Source organism: Urocampus carinirostris, chromosome 1 (assembly GCF_059441175.1).
Source record: "Urocampus carinirostris isolate Australia breed hairy pipefish chromosome 1, RoL_Ucar_1.0, whole genome shotgun sequence".
Taxonomy (NCBI): Eukaryota; Metazoa; Chordata; class Actinopteri; order Syngnathiformes; family Syngnathidae; genus Urocampus; species Urocampus carinirostris.
Genome location: NC_142349.1, coordinates 46,634,307 through 46,656,132, shown reverse-complemented (window position 1 = coordinate 46,656,132; position 21,826 = coordinate 46,634,307). Strand labels below are relative to the sequence as shown.

General features: G+C 37.9%; 1 protein-coding gene across 2 annotated transcripts; it reads left to right on the top strand.

Moving 5' to 3' along the window:
- Positions 1-440: 440 nt before the first annotated feature.
- LOC148374923 (dual specificity mitogen-activated protein kinase kinase 6-like) lies at positions 441-18,090 on the top strand. Of its 2 annotated transcripts, none has more exons than XM_088342489.1 (12): positions 441-828; positions 8,399-8,468; positions 9,320-9,368; positions 9,440-9,553; positions 9,635-9,754; positions 9,823-9,939; positions 10,892-10,943; positions 11,032-11,159; positions 11,843-11,920; positions 13,461-13,600; positions 13,780-13,825; positions 15,278-18,090. In XM_088342489.1, exons 1-12 carry the CDS (start codon positions 810-812, stop codon positions 15,353-15,355), a joined length of 1,011 nt encoding a protein of 336 aa, XP_088198615.1. In that variant the 5' UTR covers positions 441-809; the 3' UTR covers positions 15,356-18,090. The 2 variants fall into 2 exon arrangements, with proteins under 2 accessions (XP_088198615.1, XP_088198624.1); XM_088342498.1 differs by lacking the exon at positions 441-828 and adding an exon at positions 1,754-1,888.
- Positions 18,091-21,826: the final 3,736 nt, after the last annotated feature.

The window sequence follows — 21,826 nt, the reverse complement described above, 5'->3', positions numbered from 1 at the left end:
TTACAACGTTGATATGAATGATGATGATGATGACAATTCTATTCAATTTTTGTTAGTGTAGCATGAAAATGGTAAAAAATAAGAAATGGCCAGAGTTTATTCGAGCGTATCTGAGAAATGCACACACTTGCACGCGCCACATAGTGAGCTTGACATAGGCTGCAATGATGGCTTAGAACGCCAGAATATGGGTTCGGTGAGTAGAAAAGTTTAAAATTCCTTGCTGCATCTTTAATATTCGAGACAAACCATGCAATATTTAGATACTTATTTCGATTTGCAGTAAATGTTAGTTTGCATTAATGCACTTTCTTCCCCAATAAGAGCCTTTCAGAAAATCTTATCCATAGGCTAACAAAAACATTTTTTATGTCTTACGGTTTTCTGTAAAATAAAACTACAAGTCCCTAGGTACTTAGCGATGTACCCGGAAATGCGTCATGAATTGCTGCTGGCCTCCTCAGCTGTCAGACTTTGGCCACCCGAAAAAAGTGCAAGGCTTTTTTTCTGTTAGCAAACTTACTCCAAGTGTGTAAGTCGCGTTGCCTTCAATCTAAACCGTGCATTTGCTCGCTTATCGCCCTGTGGACGCTCAGGTTAGCGGCAGGAGGCGTTTAGAGCACGCACGGACGGAGCATTTTTAAATCGGTTTTTGCTTTCATCTCTGCTGCAAGTTTTTTTTTTTTGCTTTTTGCACGAGCAGCCTGCCGATCCTGAGCGGGCGTACGGGCTCGATGCAGGGAGGGAGGGCGTAGAAAAAGGCAAAAAGTCTTTGTGCTTCCCTTCCCCCTCATCAAAGCAAAGGGGAAATGTCTCTTTCAAAAGGAGGTATGTTTTTTCCCTTTTAAACCCCTCTCCAACATTCACGTATGCTACTTGATCCCTGAGGAATGCATACATACTTATGTGTGTGCGGAAGTCTTTTTTGTAGCTAGCAACCTTTTTAGAAATGAGAGCACGCCAGGTAGAAAGCATTGCACGGCGCAAAAAAACGCCACAAGAGGCTTCGTTGACTTTGTATTCTGCAAGTGCAAAGAGTGTGTGCTCGTAGGTTAGCACCCCCTCTCCCGCTGTAGCATTTTCAGCTAGCATTGTGGCTAACATCCGTAGTTGCATCTCTATTGTCTTCAAATAAAAAGTAAACGTGATATCCGTCGTGTGTGAAACACAAATTGGACGTTTGAATACGGAATAATCGCGCAGAGGTTATTTATTTTTGCTTCAATAATATATCCTGTTTATACAATGGCGACTACAGGTGTTCGTATTTTTGACGTCGTGTTCGTCTTTTTGACGTCGTGACGTAAGACTCATTGGTTGAGATTGATAGCTTCAGTGATAAACTGGATTTAAAGACGTTTGGCCTCGGCTTTGAGTTTTCTTTGTAATACACCCCTGACTTTTAATATTTCACTACGGTTTTTATCATTATTATTACGTTCTTGTTCTTAATGGTGTTGTTCTTAACGGTGGTATTTATAATATTGATGTTTTATCATCATAATAAAACTTTTTACTGTTACTATAATTATTACCACTATAAATACTATAATTATTCTTACTATTATAGCTATTCAAAAATAAAATGCTGCGTGCCCAACATTAGAAAAAATGGACATCGGAAAAACCATCTTCTACGTCACACGCACACACACTTACACACACACACACACAGGGGGATGATGTCAATTTACATTTCAAGTTCACCGCTTTTGCTGTTGCACAATCATTCTAGCGTTACCATGGTGGGGGAGTACACATGCTGTAGCTCCCTTTGGCCTACCAAGGCATGTTTTGACTTGTGCTGCCGCTCATATGTTGTTTGCAGCAGGCTGGATGCAAGCAGCTAGCCCCTGCGCAGGTTTTCTGCGATGGTCATTGTCTAAAGGTAACTGGTTACATATTACCACATAGTGCAGTGGTTAGCACATTCGCCTGACACGCGAGAGGTTCCCGGTTAGAGACTGGGTGGAAAAATGTTTTTGCCTGAAGAACGATGGGGGCCACTAGTACTGTACTTGCCCAAGACACACCACAGGAAATGGCGCCCCTACGGCTCTAGTAGTTAAGGGATCCAACCAACCAACTCAAATTGAAGCCGACCCCCTAAAACAGCTTAAAAATAGCCACATAATAAAATAAATGGAAAAAGCGATCAAGCCTTTATACATTATTTCTTGCCTTTTACAGTCTTGGAAGCTTGCTTACTAACCTTTTGAGAAACTAAATATCCATTCTGTCCTCACACTATTAGAAAATTTATCTTCTTATTTTTGGGTGATGTCCAATACCTTTTCTTTTCTCCAGGCATTGCATATGGCAAAAATAATTCTCCAAATAAAAAGACTAAAATTCGCCACTCTTTTTATTGTAAATTCTGCGCTTGTGTTTGCCCCATTGATTTTGTTGTTCCTGTATAAGCCACGCCCCCTTCAGCACACCCTGTCTACCATTCCCTACTGGTGACACACGATCTAATTTGCGCATACAAAATGACATCCTGATTTTAGTATTTTGTTTTATAATCGTGATTACGGCACGGATACAAATATACACGGTAGGATGAATATCAGGAGGGAGATATTACTTGTTCACCTAATCTGTGCTTGAGACAATTTAACTTGGACACCATCATTGAGATGGTGTTTTTGTAACTGTGTTTACTTGTATTTTGTAGGTATTCATAAACATCCCAGCCTTGTCATAAGCCTGTTGATGCGTTTAGCGTCACTTTTTTGTTAAAATCAGGGTTGAGCATTGCTGCATTAGCGGAGCAGGAACCATTATTACAAAGACTGCATTGTAATTTATGTTCTGCTTTGAAAAAGCAGCGGAGTAACGCACTGTTGTAACAACATTTCAGTTACAACATTTTAGCAATAACGCTTTACAGTACTCGTTACCTAAAAAAGTAATTGCTTTTTTCGTAACGAATTACTCACAGCACTGGCTGTTATTGTTATCATTGTCATCATTTGCAGAAATTTGAATTAATATTTAAAACCCCCCATTTTACTCCCAGCTATGAACCCCACATTCTATTTTTACTCTTAAAAAACTTACAGAATTCTTTTTATAAATAAACTACATGAATAAGATTTTTTTAAATGGGCAGTGAGTAATTTTTAGTGGTAGAAAAAAAACTTTCATTCAGTGAAAATAACCATTGATTTGAATATAATGCAAAAATGAACTGATCCTGAACTGTGATAGCAATGTTATTTTTTTGTAAAAACGAAATCACAGGTTGAGAAATTTGTATTTCTTTTACATAGTGAAATCCCTGTCTAATGTCACCAAGCCGTGCTTTTTGTGGTGCTAAAATGCAACAATTGTTTATTAATTTTTCTTTTTTAAAAATTTGTACTTTAAAATAACATTGAAAATTGACATTCTTCCCCTCGTCATGAACAGGTTTTGCTAGAGTAAGGAGTAAAATTGTAATTGTAATGGGATTAAGCCAAAGGTTTTCAATGTGGTGGCGCGAATGGGCCCCCCGTTTTTAGGCTTTTTCTTGAAGTATCCGACAAAAAAAAGCAGTCGTCACGTCATTTCAAGATTAAGTTGTGCGAAACAATTGCTGTTTAGGAGACATTGTAAACTACATGGACAACTTTTTTTTTGTGGTGTGCAGTCCATAGAAATTAAGATCTATTTTGAGATTGTGGATATCAGAAATTTTATGAGGCATACACCCATTACGAGAATAGAGAGAAACGTTTGTGATAAAAGTGAACTGCATTAAATGTTTTAAATTCCAGAAATAAATAGATTTGACTAAATTTATATCTCAAGGCAAAATTTATGTTTTTTTGCTTGTACATTTGCCTTCTGCAAGTCCAATAGGCATTGACCATACCTGTATGTTCTGTATGGATGCATGGAGAAGTGACGCGACTAATGATGCAATTTGATTGGACGAGAATTCTTTTTGCAACAAAGAAGGCTGACACCTGCAAGGCAGAGAGACATTGAGCATATAATGTCTTACGGTGGTGAATAAGGGCTAACATCTCCACATCATGCTTTGTGGGTATGCTGATGTATTCTGAACATTTAAAAGAAAACACCATTTTACGTTGGATAAAATCCGATTTCCAAGTAAACAGATTCAGATTCAGATCTACTTTATTGTCATTCTAGTACACGTGTATACAGAACGAAATGTCGATACATCTGACCCGCACAGTTTCCTTGAATGTACAGATAATTTCCCTTCGGGGATGAACAAAGTATCTATCTATCTATCTATCTATCTATATAAGTAAAAGTTGTATTGTATTATGGCTACGTATAGTATTTTACCATAGTGCCGATAGTGCAAGAGGAGTAGCTAACCAGATGTGCAAAATGGGCAGTCAGGTTAACAAGTACACAGAACACATCGCTTGATCATTTTGCTCTCTTTCCATCATTAAATCGCATGATTAATAAAGGGCTATTGGGTTCTTTAATTTTGGATATTTCTAGACTAGTATGGTTAAATTTGACCGACAAGATGATGTTGTCTTAGTTAAATTGGGATTTGAACATTTTGAAAAAGTGTTAATTGAAAGACTGAAAACCCTGGCAAAAATGAATCCTTCCTGGCAGCAATTTGTAACATGGGTCATTGAGACTTAAAATTTAAGCAATGCAGAAAATGTAATTTCCATGTAATTTTTTCAACAGTCTAATAAAATACTGTTAGAATTTATTGAAACAAAATAAAGGATTTGCACACATTGAATATAATAATAATAATAATTTCCTTGTATTGTCATTCTGTGTAACAATGTACACAGAACGAAATGTCGATTGCACCTGACCCGTTGTAGCGAGCCGATGCAGCCGCAGCCAACAGAGGGCGCCGCCGACCACTTTTTAAGTCTTAGGAATGACTCGGCCGGGGCGCGAACCACCGACCTCCCAGTCTCATAGTACATATCAATTTGCTTCGAAAGTTCTCAAATTGCTACTGCTAATGCTTAAGGTATGCAATAATCCTGTGTAAATACAAAAGGTTCATTTGCATCATATTTCATAGATATTACTGCAGAAATGTCACAAAAACACGTTTCTTTAAGGCAAGAAAAATTCCAAAATGAATCATTTGCGGGCTTAGTACTAAGCATTTTAATTTTATATTCCTTTTCTCAAAATTAAATTTTAGTAATATCCTAGTATCGAGTTTATATATTTTTAAAAAAAATTCATACAAAAAATCTGGTGCAAAACAGTAATTGAGCAGAAAATATTTAATTTTCTTGTGACTACTTTTTCCTCAACTTTGTGACACGTCTTTGCATTGACTGGCAGTACATAAGCTTCAATTGTGCGTCTACTCTGGTCTGGCTCCCCACCAATGGCAACGTTCCAGGTGGCATCGCATCCCCTGGCAGTTGTTGCGATTTTGAATGGATGTGTCATGATGTGCGCAATTTGACCACATTGCTAGTCTGAACTTTTGCATGTAGCATGTGTTGGGTCCCAATATTGGTTCTGCATTGTTGACAAAAGTAGAGCTAGTGTTCCTGATCCTGTAGCACGTGAGTGCATGCCTTTTCATTGTACATACTGTGCTTTCTAAAGCATTTTCTGCTACAGAATTCCAAACAAGATTGCTTTGGAATGCCCCGTAAGCATTGCTAGTTTATTTTTCTTTCCAACTAAAAGTTGACATATTCCTCAGGTCACTGCGAGCTGCTTGGTTCTCTTACTTCATTCTGCACTGAGGAAGCACAGTCTATTTTTAACAGTGTTCTCAGTGAGGACGCGGTCGCCCTATTTTAGGCTTACGGCTCAAATCTGCCTAGAGTTTGGCTTCAGAATCTCAGAAACCTTTTTCGTGAAACTAATTTCTCCTTGCCTCTGCTCCCACTTATTCCGACCAGTGGGGGGTTTACTGAATCACACTTCCTCTTGACTGCTGTTGCGTGACTCACTAACTTGCTGCGAGAGCCGGTTGAAAGTCATAACTGTCTCGCTGGCTTTTTTTTTTCTTTAACTATTGAAGGGTAAAGGTGCATCTTGCACAAAACCAGTTGGTCCGAGCAATTATACACCTTTAGAGCGAAACTCGTCCAGTAAGAGGTCAAAAAAGAGCCAAATCTTTGCCAAGTGTAAAAAGAACAAGCATCCGTGCTGAGATGCTGTTCACCCTTGTGCGTGTCTCACTGCTTGTGTCACTATGCTAAAGGGAAATCCCGGCGGCTGCTGTTTCAAAAAAAAAGGTGTTTATGAATGAACCCTTGTCACGGGTCCAAATGCAGAAAGCCCCTTAAGGGAAATTTCTGTAGTTGACTGCACCGACTGCCGGTAAATCATTTGAAATGCCCCTAAAATACTTGTTGAGGGCATATCAGAAAGATGGTTTTATTTCCTTTTCCAGCAGAGCCCAACCCGCCAAACCCCCCACCGTTTGGGTCATCATACCAGTGTCGGTTAGTCATTAGTCCGCCCTTCTCCTGTTGCAGCTCCTCTGCTTGTTGTTCACCTAATCTCCGTTTAGATAAAAACATCACTGCAGGAGTTTGTTACAAAATCAGCACACCTGTTTTTTGTTGTGTTTGTTTTTGTTTCTTACAGCACAATAAAGCCAGTAATGTTCCTTTAGAAACACGAGATTTTCATCAATTTAGCTAGTCTCTTACTGTAGAAAAATGCAAAAAAATTAAGGCTAATATCTGCCTTTTTCCATCCCGATAATTGTAATTTATTTCTATATGACAATTCTAGTTTATGAACAACCTTCAAATGCTTTACTTGTATTTGATATCTCCACTGATGAATCAATATATGTGCCAGTGTGTATTATTTAGTACCTTCCAGTGGTAAATAAAGTCATTTAAAAACAAAACAAAATGTGTTTTATAATTAACAGAAACAAATTAACCATCGTATAATCGTGCATGTTTCAAAATGCTATTAGGTCAAACCATTTGCATTAATTTTACATAAGATAAGCCTCTCTTAGAGGGAGCTGACATTTTCTGTCACGTTGCTTCAATGGGTGCTCAAACACTTTTCGAAAGCCTGATTACAGTTACAAGAGAAATTGTATAGTTTTGTCACTTAGTCGTTGTAGTTTGTATTCTTCCTTGTGCTTTTTGGCACTCTGTTGCACTATACACTACAACGGACATCGTGTATTCAAAAAAATACACACTGTCTTTTTCAAAAGGCTTACGTTTTAAGCTAAAACATTTTTGTTGTTAACTAGTTTACTGATTTCCACTCTAATTTCAGCAAATTAGACCCCGCACATTTAGAAAAAAATCTCACTAATCCTATGCTGTGCTTATTAGGACTATCCCATCACCCCCACATGCAACTATCATGTACTTGTAACTAGCAAGTATCTCTTACAGTTCAAAGAACAACCTGTTTTAAGTACCAAGCTGCCACATTGCATCCAGACTGGTGGAAAATGCAAACAGTACAAGAGGAAAATTTTCAAGAAGTTTACAGTTTTCTCCATCAATTTGGACAGTACTACCTGTACTTCTTAACAGAATATCCACTCAGTCCGATAAATTGAGTTAAAATTGATTTGGCTTTGTTGAACACAATATCATGAATGTGAGACAGCTTTTCGTTGACATTTTGTCTATCAAATGACAAGTTCTTAGCAGATGACTGACTTGAGCCTAATCTAGTTGGTGGGATGTTTAACGCCTTGCCCATTTTCCAGTCCACATATGTTAGATGGCCATGCGTGATTTGTGGTCATCAACAAATTATTCTGTTTGAATGAACTATAGAATTTTGTAAACAATAGTCAAAATAAGGGCAGCACGGTGGAACAGTGGTTAGTGCGTGTGCAGCACAGTTCTGAGGTCATGAGATCAAGTTTGGAGTTTGCATGTTCTCCCTGTGCTTGCGTGGGTTTCCTCCAGGCACTCAGGTGTACTCCATCATTCCAAAAGCATGCCTGTCAGGTTAATTGGCTGGTCCAAATTGTCCCTAAGTGTGAATGAGCAAGTGAGTTGGCTGGCAATCAGTTCAGGGTGTCCCCTGCCCACTGTCCGAAGATAGCTGGGATGGGCTCCAGCACACCCGCGACCCTACTGAGGATAAGCGGTGCAGATGATGGATGGATAGTCAAAATAAATCAAAACTGCAAACACTGAAAACACTGCTATGCGCATGTCTGACATTTTTTCCATTGATCGTAGCAGTTTATTTTTCAATACTTTTTGTCAATATATATCATGTGATGTGTAACTATATATGATGTAAATGACCTTGTGCATTTTGAGCTTAAATGTGAATTTATCTATCTATCTATCTAAATCAAAAATACTGAACTTCTACCCCGCGGTACCAAAAATATTTTGAAAGATATAAATATTTGTAGTTGTTTGTGTATGCAAGTCTAAAACATTGCAAGTAATGACTGGCATATCTTGTTTCTCAGGGAAGAAGAAGAACCCTGGGCTGAAGCTGGCCAAAGAAGTCTTTGCACAGCCTCAACCAGCAGTTGCAGCGTATGAATACATCTATCTTATCTCATATCTATATATGTATCGATACATTAGCCAGTCGTATACATATTCATTTGCAGTAAACCAGATCCAGAAATTCTACTCGTTCTGAGCTAAGACTGTAGACTTAATAACATTGCAAACCCACGTCCATGATTATGAACACATATTTATCATTTCTTAATATTTTTTTCACTGTAAAACTGAACGGCTTTTTTCAAAAACATGTTTTGATGCAGATAGGTAATTAATGAAAAACATACAATGAATTTGCATTTGTCTGAATTGCGCGTAGGACTACTTTTTTTTTTTTTTTAAACCATTAGTTGTCCTTAAAACGGGAAGTGGAGGGAAAAAGTCACTAATAGGCATTTGCTTTAAGCTCCTAATATGAGATGTCATTTTTGATGTCTTTCCATGACTGATCCAATTTCTGTATTGCTATTGTAACTTGTTGACATGTTCGTGGCGTTCTTGATGCTCGGTGGCCTCTTGTATCTGAGAACATCCTATTCTTAAGCCTTGAATGAGAAAATATTATCCATTTTGGATTTTTTTGTGTTATGTAAACATAAAAACTGCAGTACAAAGAAAAATATGTCGGTAAATGTATTTCTTTCGATGATGTGTTTTTTCCATTCATGTCTGCAAAATGGACTGAATTTGGGAAGTTTGGCCTTAATATCTCATGAAGGTCATTGTACCTTTTCATTACATATCGTTTCGCTTGTTAAATAGTCATCAGTAAAGAAATGAGGACAACAGCTTTGATAATATTTTTATATCAATATCTCAAAAGAAACATCTATAGTGCAGCTTGTTTGGGATTAATTTTAATGACAACTTCCCTGCAGGCCCCCCCGAGATCTTGACTCCAAAGCGTGTGTTACAATTGGAGACCAGGTAAAGTCCTCGTAAGATCTTACATTCCTGAATTTGCTGATTAGTGACAACTTAGTTTGTTACCTGCCCAGATCTTTGTGGTGAAGGCGGATGACTTGGAGCAGATTGCCGAGTTGGGCCGTGGAGCGTACGGCGTTGTGTACAAGATGAGGCATGTGCCCAGCGGAGTCATCATGGCAGTCAAGGTAGACTGAGGTTTTAAGTACTGCCGCGTGTTTTGACGGAACGGAAACAGCTAGTCAAGATGACTTGACTTTTCTTGACAGAGAATTCGTGCCACAGTCAACACGCTGGAGCAGAAGAGGTTGCTGATGGACTTGGACATCTCCATGCGGACAGTGGATTGCTTCTTCACCGTTACCTTCTACGGCGCCCTCTTTAGAGAGGTCAGCATCTTGCACGATTCTTGTGATTTCTGAGCCATTCAACATTTAACCAGCTATTTTTTTCTCAGGGTGATGTTTGGATTTGCATGGAGCTGATGGACACCTCGTTGGATAAATTTTACAAGAAGGTCATTGAGAAAGGCAAGACTATTCCAGAGGACATCCTGGGCAAGATTACCGTAGCAGTAAGTATTTTTAAGCCAGATGGCTTTTTTTTGTCGAACAAAATTGGGGTGCCATAGTTTTATGTATTAAGAGTAGTTAGGGATTTTTGATTACAATGTTTTTCAAAACCAATTCCTGAATAGCCACTGATGCAGACAACACATAAATAATATATAAAATCCTCTTTCATCTTCAAAAAAATAATATCCATAGATAGATAGATGGATAGATTCTTTATTCATCCTTGTAGGGAAATTCACAATATATATAAAAAAATACAATTTAACCAAGACTAAATATTTTTTCTCAAGAGGGTTCATGAGTGCATCTGTTAAGAGATAAATATAATCATATTCTCTTCACCTACTTGGTTTGTTGTATGAAAAGCCAAGTCAACACAATGCTCTAAAAGTTTGGTCAAAAATATATAGGGGAAAGTTTCTACTACAGTTTACACTCGTGTACCCGGTTTTGGCGGTATGCTTTAAGAACTCCTTCATATGGCAGCTCATTAATCAAACTATGTTCATTGTTGAGACACTTTATGATGAAAACCAACAGGACAAACTGTAATCACCTGAGTTTGATTGGATAAGTGGAAGGAGTGGGCGTATCTGCGCACATAACGCACTCCCCTTATCGCTATCCTGTATCCTTCTCGTTTGCAGTATTTTGTGACATTAACACAGATCACTTCTCGCACCTTGTTTTGAACACAATTATTAACTGATGTTCAAACGAGCTTCAACATTCTTAACTTCACGAGAGAGAAAGATTTTAAGTGTTTTAATCAATGATAGGGGACACAGGCTCTGGCATTGTTATTGTTTCATAGTTGTTAATCAAATCATTCAACATCACACAATGAATTAAATTGTCCTGAAAAATTAGCTTTTGCTGTTGTGACTGTCACTTGACAATGACCCCTCACCACATTGGTTTTTTATCATTTTTCTTTCACTTTCTCCGCAGATTGTAAAGGCATTAGAGCACCTGCATAGCAACTTGTCAGTCATCCATAGAGGTCAGCAAAGACAATTGATCTTCAATTTTTACATTTTATGCTCACTTTTTTTCTTCTTTCCTTTGTCCAAATGTTTCTGCCCGCCCAGATGTGAAGCCCTCCAATGTTCTCATTAACACTCAGGGCCAAGTGAAAATGTGCGACTTTGGCATCAGCGGCCACCTAGTAGACTCAGTGGCCAAGACGATGGACGCTGGCTGCAAGCCGTACATGGCGGTGAGTCTTAAGTGATGGAACTCAATATTTACTTGACTATTTTGGTGTAATAGTTCAAAAGCTATTCTAACATTTTGGAAATGTATCAATGCTGTTGCCATTGGGTATTCCAGCTTACCGGAATCTTGCTAGATGTCCTCCCTTATATTTTGGTCAGAGATTAAACCAGGGGTGGGCAACTATTTGGAAATGTGAGCTGCATTGAGTTGAACAATCTGGCCAAGGGGTCCATTCTCGTGACCGATCCAATTTTTTATTAATTAATAGATATACATACAGACATTTACATGTTATATTTCTTCATATTTGTTTCAAAATGATTAGTTTCATCAAATTGGTTTTGACACACTCGCAATCAAAGCATATATATATATATATATATATATAAGGTCTTTGTTTTAAGCAATTCATTTGATGTTTTGTATTTCTGTTGTATTTTGTAGCATTACTTCGCACTGTCGTATTATTTCTGTAGTAGTAGTTTAGCATTTGGATTTTTTTACAATTTCTATAGAATGTTTGCAATTTCACTGTAGTTGTATTTTGGTAATATTTCTGCAGTAGTATTTACGTATATTTAATTGTAGTAGATTTAGTAATTTTGTAGTGTACTTGGATTTTCATGCTTCTTTTTGTATTTTTTTGATGTCACGAATAATTTCTTTTATTACAATTTTTTTCAGCCTGAAAGAATCAACCCAGACCTCAATCAGAAAGGCTACAGTGTCAAGTCAGATATATGGAGTCTTGGTATCACGATGGTAAGACCACTTTCAAAAGACAACCAGGGGGGGTGGTGTGAGGGTCAAACAGAGTTGCCGGATACAACCGAATGTTTGATCTTACATTACACATAGTCCAGTGTTTTTCCGAATTGCTCAGTCCTCAATTGAATGGATTTGGGAGTACAATCCATAAACATGCCCGATTAAAGTCGCCGTCGACGATAAAGCTCCGTTGGGGTGTGCAAGCTGCTGTTTAATGATAGCAGCGGGCAGGAGCTTTAGCGCTATGCTAACGTTAGCATCCGGTGAAACTGTTAGCGGTGGAAAGTATACAGCAAACACAAAGACCACAGTTAACTCTCCCGGTACATAGCTAGAAACCCCATATCGAGTGAGCAGTGTGTGTCAATGGTTCCGCTATTACTGTAGCGCGTAGTCTCCAACCCCTGTTTTTACCGGAGTCTTCGTCTCGTTCGAGCCGGTGATGTAATGCGGCGTCGGGAAAGCCAAGACTCCGTGATGGCAAAAAAATAAATAATAAATAAGATAATAATAAAGATAAGCTGTTTCCCACTTAGCTATAAATGATCCGTACAAGTGCAGAGTTGCACTTCTCTTGCCTGATTATCCCTTGCATTTTGTATATTTTATTGATTATATATTGGATTTCATTCATAATTTTTGGAAAAAGTCTTCTAGCGCATATTTTTATTGGGTTTAGTGAAATACCCTCAAATCGGTGGTGTTTGAATGTAATTTGTTATTCCAAAAAGCGCTGTATTGTAGTTTGACAGATTTGTTTAATTTCACTTCCCTTTATCAAATATAAGGACCTTAGGCGCACTTTAAAGTAGTGTTTCTTAACTGTTGGGTTGGGACTCAAAAGTGGGTCATGGGCCTCTGCTTTGGCAAAATAATGCTAAGAAAAAAGAAATAAAACCAAGAGTCAACTACACTACTTAACAGTAGCTAGTGATAATGCCCTGCTCAATCTTTTCCTCCTATTCAATCAATTAGCACGTTGGAAATGGGTCATTTTTTTGTGGGATTTTGTTGGTTTTATTTCCTTTTTCTTCACAGAATAATAGACCCAAATAAGTTAATAAGGGTATAGAAAAAGTGAAAAACAGTAACAACAATCATATAGTTAAAGAAGGAAATGTTTACAAAATACAAAAATGGTGTTCGTGTATCTGTTTTGGAACCGCTGCTGGAACGGTAAATGGTTTAAATTTATGTTTTTGTATTTTATGTATATACTGTAGCCATAGCTCCTTAGTGGGAGGTGTCTAGAACACTTGCATTCCGGACTCGGATATATTCTCTCTGCTTGGGTTGTGGCTTGTCATTGTCAGATTACCAGGGGTGGGCAACTAGGGTTAGGGTTAACCCTAACCCTTGTCATTCGGTTGGAATGGTGGGTCGTTAACTCAAACCAGTTGAGAACGACTGCTTAACATGATGAGATTTATGATTTGGTTTCTCTTAAAATAAAAAGAACCAGGTATTTGGACATGAGTTTGGAGACTTTTCCTATCCACAGTATGCCAATTGTTGTATGTTTTTGCTACTTTAGATTGAGCTGGCCATCCTGAAATTCCCTTACGAATCTTGGGGTACGCCCTTCCAGCAGCTCAAGCAGGTGGTGGACGAACCCTCCCCTCAGCTGCCCGCAGACCGTTTTTCACCGGACTTTGTGGACTTCATCTCCAAGTGGTGAGCCCCATTTCCCAAAGAGCCACATCCTTGTTTATTATTTTTTGTTATTTTCATGGAAAAAAGTTATGTTTTCAACAAGGTGTAAAAGCCATTTTTTGTGGCGGTAAAGTAATACGCTCAATGCCCACTAGGGTTCATTGTTTTCCACCTTTTTGACTAAGGCCCTTTCTTTACAGTTTAGGAAAGGAGCCGAATAAGAGACCAGCCTACACGGAATTAATGGTAAGTTCTTTTTTAAATATATGTAAATTGCTTTTTAGAATTTTACTATTAAAAAACAACTTGACATTTAGAGTCATTAAGGTCTGTGTTAATAAATTATTTGGTAATTGAAGAGGTTTTGTTAAGTGTAATCAAGACATGTTTATTGATTATGTATTGATCGTGTAACAAAGTTTAAAAAGGGACTTCACAAATAATAAAACATAAACATATTTCTGTCCGTAACGCGCATTTGTGTATAAAGCGCACTGCTTTAGATTAAAACCTTGTTGAATACATACGGCCACAATGAAATGTACAATATTTATCTCGTGTCCTTAAGTCTGATTCATCATCATAAATCCAAAAAGGTGTTTTCCTCGTCATGCTATTTGGCTTTTATGTACCTCTTTCAACACAAAACATTTGTTCCCGGGACAGTTATTTTTTTGTCTAGCTGCTTGATTTCCTGAGATTTCAGCATGATCGGTTACTTTGAGAGAGGTTTCATATGCAGAATGTTACCTCTTTGCACCCATCTAATGGGTACAAATACATCACATAAAATATGAAGACCACTGAATTAAAACTTTATAACTCCAGATATTGGTATTGGCACAAAACTGCAATGCTTAATTCACATTTCAGTGTACGCGAGGGGGGAAAACAGAAATGAAGCTATCCCCCTCTGCGCACGAGCCATGGAGAATTAACGTTTCTATTATTAAGTAAAGTTCTGTTTTCTTGCATTGATTTTGAATGTTAGCATTTGAGCCTAAATAACAGTTTAAATTATATTTGACCGGCCCGCCGAATGAATAGAAATACAGATATCCTTCAAAATCCTAAATATCGGTGTCTATAATCGGCGCTCCCAATTATTGGTTGACCTCAATATTTTTGTGACTGTCCCTAAATAAAAGGTCAAAAATCAAACAAAACCACGCAAGTGATTTTGATATTATTACTAAAAATAGAACTTAGGTGCATCCGCTGTTTTTCTGCTTTGGTCAGGGATCTTTTTGACTGTTCAATTGTTGCGCAAATACAGGAGTACTACTGTAAAACCTTGTATGTACCGTGCACCCAAACTTATGGTTCCTTTTTTAGATTGAAAGTGAAATTAATTATTTACAAGTAAATATGAGAATACCATTATACTGAAAAATAACCTCCATTGCTAAATATCTGATAATAAACATATATTTGTGTATGTATGTATATATTTGTGTATATGTAGGTATATATTTGTACATGTATGGATATTTATGTATATATTTGTGTGTGTATATATAAGTATGTGTGTGTATGTATGATACTTTATGTCATGATTATAAGGTGGTTGTTTTTACTGCCTTTTGAAAATTACAGCCAGTGTAAAGTCAGATGGACTTTGTTGTTGTGCAATGAAGTCAAATAGCTTTTGTTGAGAATTTCTAAATGAGCCACCATGCGTTCTCTCTTCTACAACAGAAACATCCGTTTTTCACCCTGCATGACTCCAAAGAGACAGACGTGGCCAGTTTTGTCAAGGTCATCCTGGATGACTGACTGGTTGAAGTGCAGACCTCTCTGTTGATGCTCCAATGGCCTACTTTCCTTGTTTTGGGCTATGAAATCTTATCAAATTTAAGAGAATCCCCACAGAGTATTCTCAGCTACTGGAATTACAGACTCTCATGCAGGCGTGGATTGACGACTGCCGGTATTGCTGGAGCGAGAGAGCGCAACTTGGGAGGTTTGACTCAAACGAATACGAACTTTTATCTTTTGTTTTGCTTTTGTTTGCCCACCTTTTTTCAGAGCCAGGCATTTTTCAATAATTTTTACCTTTCTTTTATCAGAATCTATATTTACATTCACACTGTCTCATATTGTGTATATTGTCGATCTGTGTATGAATTCCACTCTGATCATATCGGCGCAACAGAGGTAACACGATGAAAACCAGAGAAGGGATCTCTGAGCTGAGATGAACTCGACAATCCTCCACGGTTGCTATTGTCCAAAGTATTCCGTGGTCAACCTAATTGAGTTCACAGTTGCTCCCTCTGTGTGCCAGCAAACTGCGCGTGTTGTTGGTTTTTTTAAAAATATTTTGATCTACATTGTGATTTTATTTTGGGTTGCCTCCAAAAGAAAAAACGTTTTTTGCTTATTTTTCTCTATTCTGGAGTCTTTACATACATCCAAGACACTGGCGCGTGGCACCATAATGAGTCCACATTTTCATGAGTGCTCCAGCATCGTGTTGTGCTCGTTTTTCCTTTTCCAAATCTCTGCCGCTTCTTTTTTCTTTTTTTCTCAGTATGCAAAGCCGATTTTAAAAAATGAAATCGAGTGAGGAGCATGACAAACCCTAGCCAGTTTTTAGCATGCATCTAAATAGCACGTACCAATGATGTGCAGCAGTATACTGCAACAGAAACCTGAAACAGGAACGAGTGGATTGCTTTGTATTACTTTTTTAGGTGTTTCTTTAATTTGGACTGCTGTCAGGGGCTCACGCTGCTTTTTATGCTCACCTTGACAGCTGCGTGCATTGCAAAAGCCTAGGAAAACTGAGATTGTAACGTTTTCATAAACGCTTCTAATGCTCAAAAGTGAGAGCTATGCAAATACGACAAAAAAAAGCCCAGGCCGTATCATCACAGCTTATGCAGTTAAAGGTATTCCCAAACACAGCGATTTTGGTAAACAGCAATTGCATACCGCTCATTTCCACAAATGTAGCTTTTCGTTTGGGTTTTTTTTCCGCGTGTGTTGCAGTTAGCATACTTTTGTCCCTCTGGCTCCCTGTAAGTGTCTGGCCTGCTCGGGGCTTTTTCTGCTTTGTTTGCTGCCAGTTGGCGCTCGTTGGCTAGCTACGTGTCTTTGACTGCTCGCCTGGCGTAAGCGTCGGTTGTGCTGTCTCTCTTGGTTTATTCCCGGCTGGCATAGCGTTTATCACTGTAGCTTTTGCCGCTTTTCATTGTTGGTACCCAGTTTGCCTGGATGCTCATCGCGTGTTTTTTGATCGGCTAGCCTGGCATAAGCACAGGTTTTGCTGTGACTTTGGTCCGTTCATTCCCGGCTGGCTTTGTGTTTGTCGCCGTAGCCGTTGCCGCTTTTCTATAGTGGTTTCTGGTGGCGTGCTTTTTGGTTGGCCAGCCTCGCGTCTACCTGCCGGTCTCAGTCGGCCCCCTGTTGGCGGCTCGCCGTATGTTTTATTTTTATTTTTTTTTCTCTCCAGTTATCCAGTGTTCTCTTTTATTTTTGTATTTAAATTTCTTTTATTTTATTTTTTCAAATGTATTTACTCTATCCACTTGGGACACCACATCGAGGCATTAGCCACCGATATGTTATGGTTCTGGTGTTTTTCCGATGACATCAAAGCTCAGGATGACAAAGACAAGCCATCCTGTCTTAAATGCATCATCCTGTAAATTAATTGGAATAGACCAATGAAATATAAATCGTTTTTTAAACCTAAAACATGCATTATTTCTTCACATTTTGCATGTTTAAGAATTTGCGATTACCTTTAACTGGCCCTGAACCTTGACCACAGACGCCGCTGTCTTGTTTCCTTTTTTTTTTGCTCACCTGTTTGGTTTTCTTCCCTTCAAGACCTTCTTATGCCTTACACAGTATGCTAGGGGGGGATAATTTATATGTTGAAGATGTAAATAATGTCGGTTTTCCCTTTTTTTATGTGACACTGTCTCTGACCCTGACGGTGCGGCTGAGTGGCAAAGTGTTTGGTAGTCGTTTGTTTTATTGCAATTTGATTCGCACTTACAGGACACTCAAACACACGTACGTATATTCTCAGTGGGTCAGCTACCCGGCCTATTTTGGATGCGCTGCTCAGGTTCCCGCACTCCTCCTTCGAGAGCCCGGCCTGCGTATATGCAGAATTACGCATCAGGAGAGCCGTACCGTCGCTCCACTCTCACCCACAAGTGTTCAGATTGTGATCATGTCAGTCGTGTTGCTCTGGTTTACAATGTCGTGCCACTTCTGCCAGAAATGATACAAAAAGAAAGTCATGAGTATTGATGAGAATAAGGGAAGGTTTGCAACACCTCAAACAAGCTGCTGTTTTTGTTTTCCTCCTAAAGAAAAGAATGGTGTCCTTGGAGGGCACTTCTTGACTTATTCTTTTTTTTATGTGGATCACGAGAAATGAACACTTGCTCTACCTCTTACTCCTTTACTCTTTGCCACCTTCTCATTGGGTGGGACTGACAAACTTGAATGATATAAAGACAAAAAAAAAATAAAGGCTTTATTGTTCAGTATTTGGATGCTTTCATTCATGTACTTGCTGGTGAATAATAAATTCCAAACATTTTCTGTAAAATGCCAGTATGTTATTCTTCCATTAGATGTGTCTGTATTGTGTAGTGCAACTGAAAATGGGTGCTAAAAAAGCACAAACTATGGAAATTCAAAGTGACCATAAAGCACCATTCTTCTATTTTATTTTTCCCAGCCATTAACGATGTTTTTCAGTACCCTTAGCAGCAAGATGGTAGACTATTGTCAGTTACCTGAGGTGCAAATCCTGCGACGTAAAATAAACCCATATTTCTCCACTTATAAGTCAAGTCATGTTTATTTGTATAGCCCTTAATCACAAGGAGTCTCAAAGAGCTGCACATACCTCAGATTATTGCAGTATGTTTTTTTTTTATGCACTTATAATAATTCAAGTATTTTGACTTAATTTAAATCATTTTTTTTTTAAACTACTAGGGAGGTGCTAAATATTACACACTGAACTTTCACATTCAAACATTTTTCAACATGTTTTCCATGATTTGATACTGGCTGTTTCAAAGGCTGTATTTATCATCTTCAAATAATCAAGTATTTAATATTCCTTTTCCTATTGAACTACAACAAATTGCATTGAATTATACCGGTTAAATATTGATTCAAATTAGATGTTGGATTTTCAAGACCGCGAAGTTCTAATCATTATTTTATGAGATAAAACAATATTTCTACTGAAGTGAGCTTAATCACTGTTGTCATTAAATTGCAACATGTTAAATGGTGTAATTTATACATTGTTCTGATGCACATATTCACTTTTTAAACTGTTTCCTCTCTTTGTTAAACCTTCAAACTTTGCAAATTGCAACGGCTATTTGGATTGCCCTGCTTTCACCAAAACAATATAAATTTTGGCAGGTTCTCACTTCTGATATGTGTTATGTAAGTGATAGTTTACAGGAAAGTGACCATGGGCAATATACTCAAATACAACAATTGCCTTTAAATAATGTCCAAGGACCAAACGATCTGCTGGACGTTACTATTTTGGTCATTGTGTAACATATTTAAAGACCAAAGTTGGTAGTAACATAGAAAATATCCTTATCGCGGAATTGAAAGGCACAGGCGATTGTTGGGTTTAAATGTCTTGTTGTGCCTGTTTTTTTTTGTTTTTTTTTGCCCCACACAATTTTCTGTGGTGTGATATTACAGAATCTGAAATATTCTAAAATTGTTCTGATCTTAGTTCCTTATTATTTTTTTAGCTCTGTTAATAATAAAAGTGGCAAGACAAGATTGCAGATCAGTGAGAAATGGCGGTCCTTTAAAAGTCACCTGTCCTCAAAGACATTTCTCTGCAACAAAAATTCAACCCGTCTAACATTATCTTGATTAGAATGATGCAATCCAGTGTATTTGAAAATGGATAGAAACATTTGGAGTGATTTAAGGCACCAGAAAATGAACAAATCTTATTTAGATGGTTCAATATTGAAACTTGTATTCTGCACTATTTTCAAGCATGTTTTCCCCTTCTTTGTCACATCAATGCCTAATCTTGGTGGTGAATCCTTGGTAGGTACTCCTAGACATTTGGATGCAGAATACTAATATCTGTTGGCTGTCTATCAGAGATGAACCTGACCTAATTGAGTTCATAGAGCCATAATGCTTTATTATTCACTGGTCCAATCTGCTTTTATCCTAATATTAACAAAGCTGTTCGGGGTGTAACACATTAGGGAAATACGGTGGGGAGAGTGACATCTTCCTCTTCCTCACGAGTATGTTGTCTTGTTTTTATTTCTCGTTGTAGCATGAAAATGGTGAAAGTTCCGGAAGGTCTGCTTGAAATAGTCCAAATGCCAACCCAAGCCCCAAGAAAGATGAAAAAAGAAGAGTATCCGAGTGCATCTTAGAAATGCACGTACTTGCACGAGCATGAGTTAAGGCTCCTACGATTACCTAAAGCAGGAGATGGTCGCAGCGAATAAAAAAAAGTTCCAAATTCCGTTCAGCTTGTTCCTAAATAAATATAAAACTGGTTCAAGGAATCACTGCATTAAATGTTATACTCTTTGGCAAAGCAAATGTGCTTTCTGACAGTTTTTTTACTAGAAAATCTTTCTTTTAAAACCAACACTGTGCATCTCCGATTTCTTTCTTTCATTCTTGCTTTTACGTAAGCTCACGCACATTGACACTCAATTATCAGCCAGTCACTATTCCTCACAATGGTACCCGAGAACTCTGTTGCATGACTCGTTCGTTCTTTTCTGTTTGAGCCTGAGCTCTATATCAAAAGCGACAACAAAAAATCCACTCAGACAGAGCACTCCACTGATAACTTCACGCCACGTTGGGGAAACTCAATAGTGGGCACACTCTTCAGGCCAAAAGCAAAGACAACACAAGTCTTACATTTGGATAAAAGGCAGTGGCCTTACATAAGCTTCTTAGTCATACCATGACACGAATGATGAAGAGCTTGGGAATCAGAGTTTTTTGTTTTGTTTTTTTTAAAGAAAAAGATTTGCACCGATTGTAAATGTTTGTTACATTACCATAGCGACATGCACCCAACAATTTATTTGTGATTAATACATTTGAATGCATGTGTATCCGGAGAAAACGCAGAACAAACCGCACAGAAAGGCTGGTAGCTGAAATCGAACTTAAAACAAAAATATGAGGCAGACGTGCTAACCAGTCCAGCACCATGATCGGTCAATTCATTTTCTTTAATTCATTGAATGGCAGTTCGGATGTACGGCGTTATTTGTTGCAATAGTATTGAAAACATTTACAATTCCAAAAAGGCTCACTTGAATTAACTCAAATTGTTAACACTTATAACATTTTGACTATTACATAATTTATTTCGATTAAACCTTTGATTTATCCAGGCTTGCATTTGGAAATACTGTCAGCAAACAATTGCATAAATAAGGACTCTTTTTTTCATGCTATCCTGCCCTTGAAACGTAGTTTTGCTGTCATTAAATAATGTGCAAAGAATCCTAAAGAATTTTGAAAATATATTTTGTATTCGGTAGATCCTCTGTAATATATTAAGTAGCTCGTATGCTAAGTAAGTGTGAGAGCCCCTGCTGTACGCCAAGAAAACCTCTGACCGGTGACCTTCGCTTAAACAGTTCTTCACACACACAAATGTATTTACACAGTATTTTTTCATCATCTCCTTAACGTGCTGCCAGTAAGCGTATTTAGCTTTTCCTCAATAAAAATGACTGATGCGTGGTAAAATAAGCATTATACATTCGAGCGAAATGCATCCAATTCCCTCCCTGGAGTGTTTAAGGAAGCTTGCATATTAGTGAAGGATTTTGTTCTCTGCATGTTCGATCAGACTTATATATTGGTCAAGGTAAAGCAGAGTCATTTGAGTTTTTTTTATTACAGTTATAAAAATTAAAATAAAATAAAACAAATACAGAAAAAATTCTGGGCTTTTTCAGGAGACAATGTCCAACAAAAAAAAGCATCGAAAAACTGCCAAGCGGTATTTTTTTTGTTTGTTTGTTTTTTGAAGACCTGGGTTTGGTTTGCTAGAGTAGCCTCTGTGCCCTAGAGGAAGTTTACAAAATGGCCCTTTTTCAACCATGGACACTTAAACTGCCTGTTAGGGATTTAAGAGTGCTCTGGCAAAAGTTCAGCTACATACCAGATCACTTAGAAATCACAAAGAATGTATGACTGAACGAGACATTTAACACAACCAGAAGTAAATAA

What these genes read in the sequence shown, in the direction of transcription:
- LOC148374923 (XM_088342498.1), top strand. Translation starts at nt 1,816, where the DNA reads ATGTTGTTTGCAGCAGGCTGGATGCAAGCAGCTAGCCCCTGCGCAGGT. An exon ending in GTGTTACAATTGGAGACCAG is followed by an intron (nt 9,369 to 9,439) that starts GTAAAGTCCTCG and finishes TTACCTGCCCAG; the next exon opens with ATCTTTGTGGTGAAGGCGGA. An exon ending in CAGCCTACACGGAATTAATG is followed by an intron (nt 13,826 to 15,277) that starts GTAAGTTCTTTT and finishes CTTCTACAACAG; the next exon opens with AAACATCCGTTTTTCACCCT.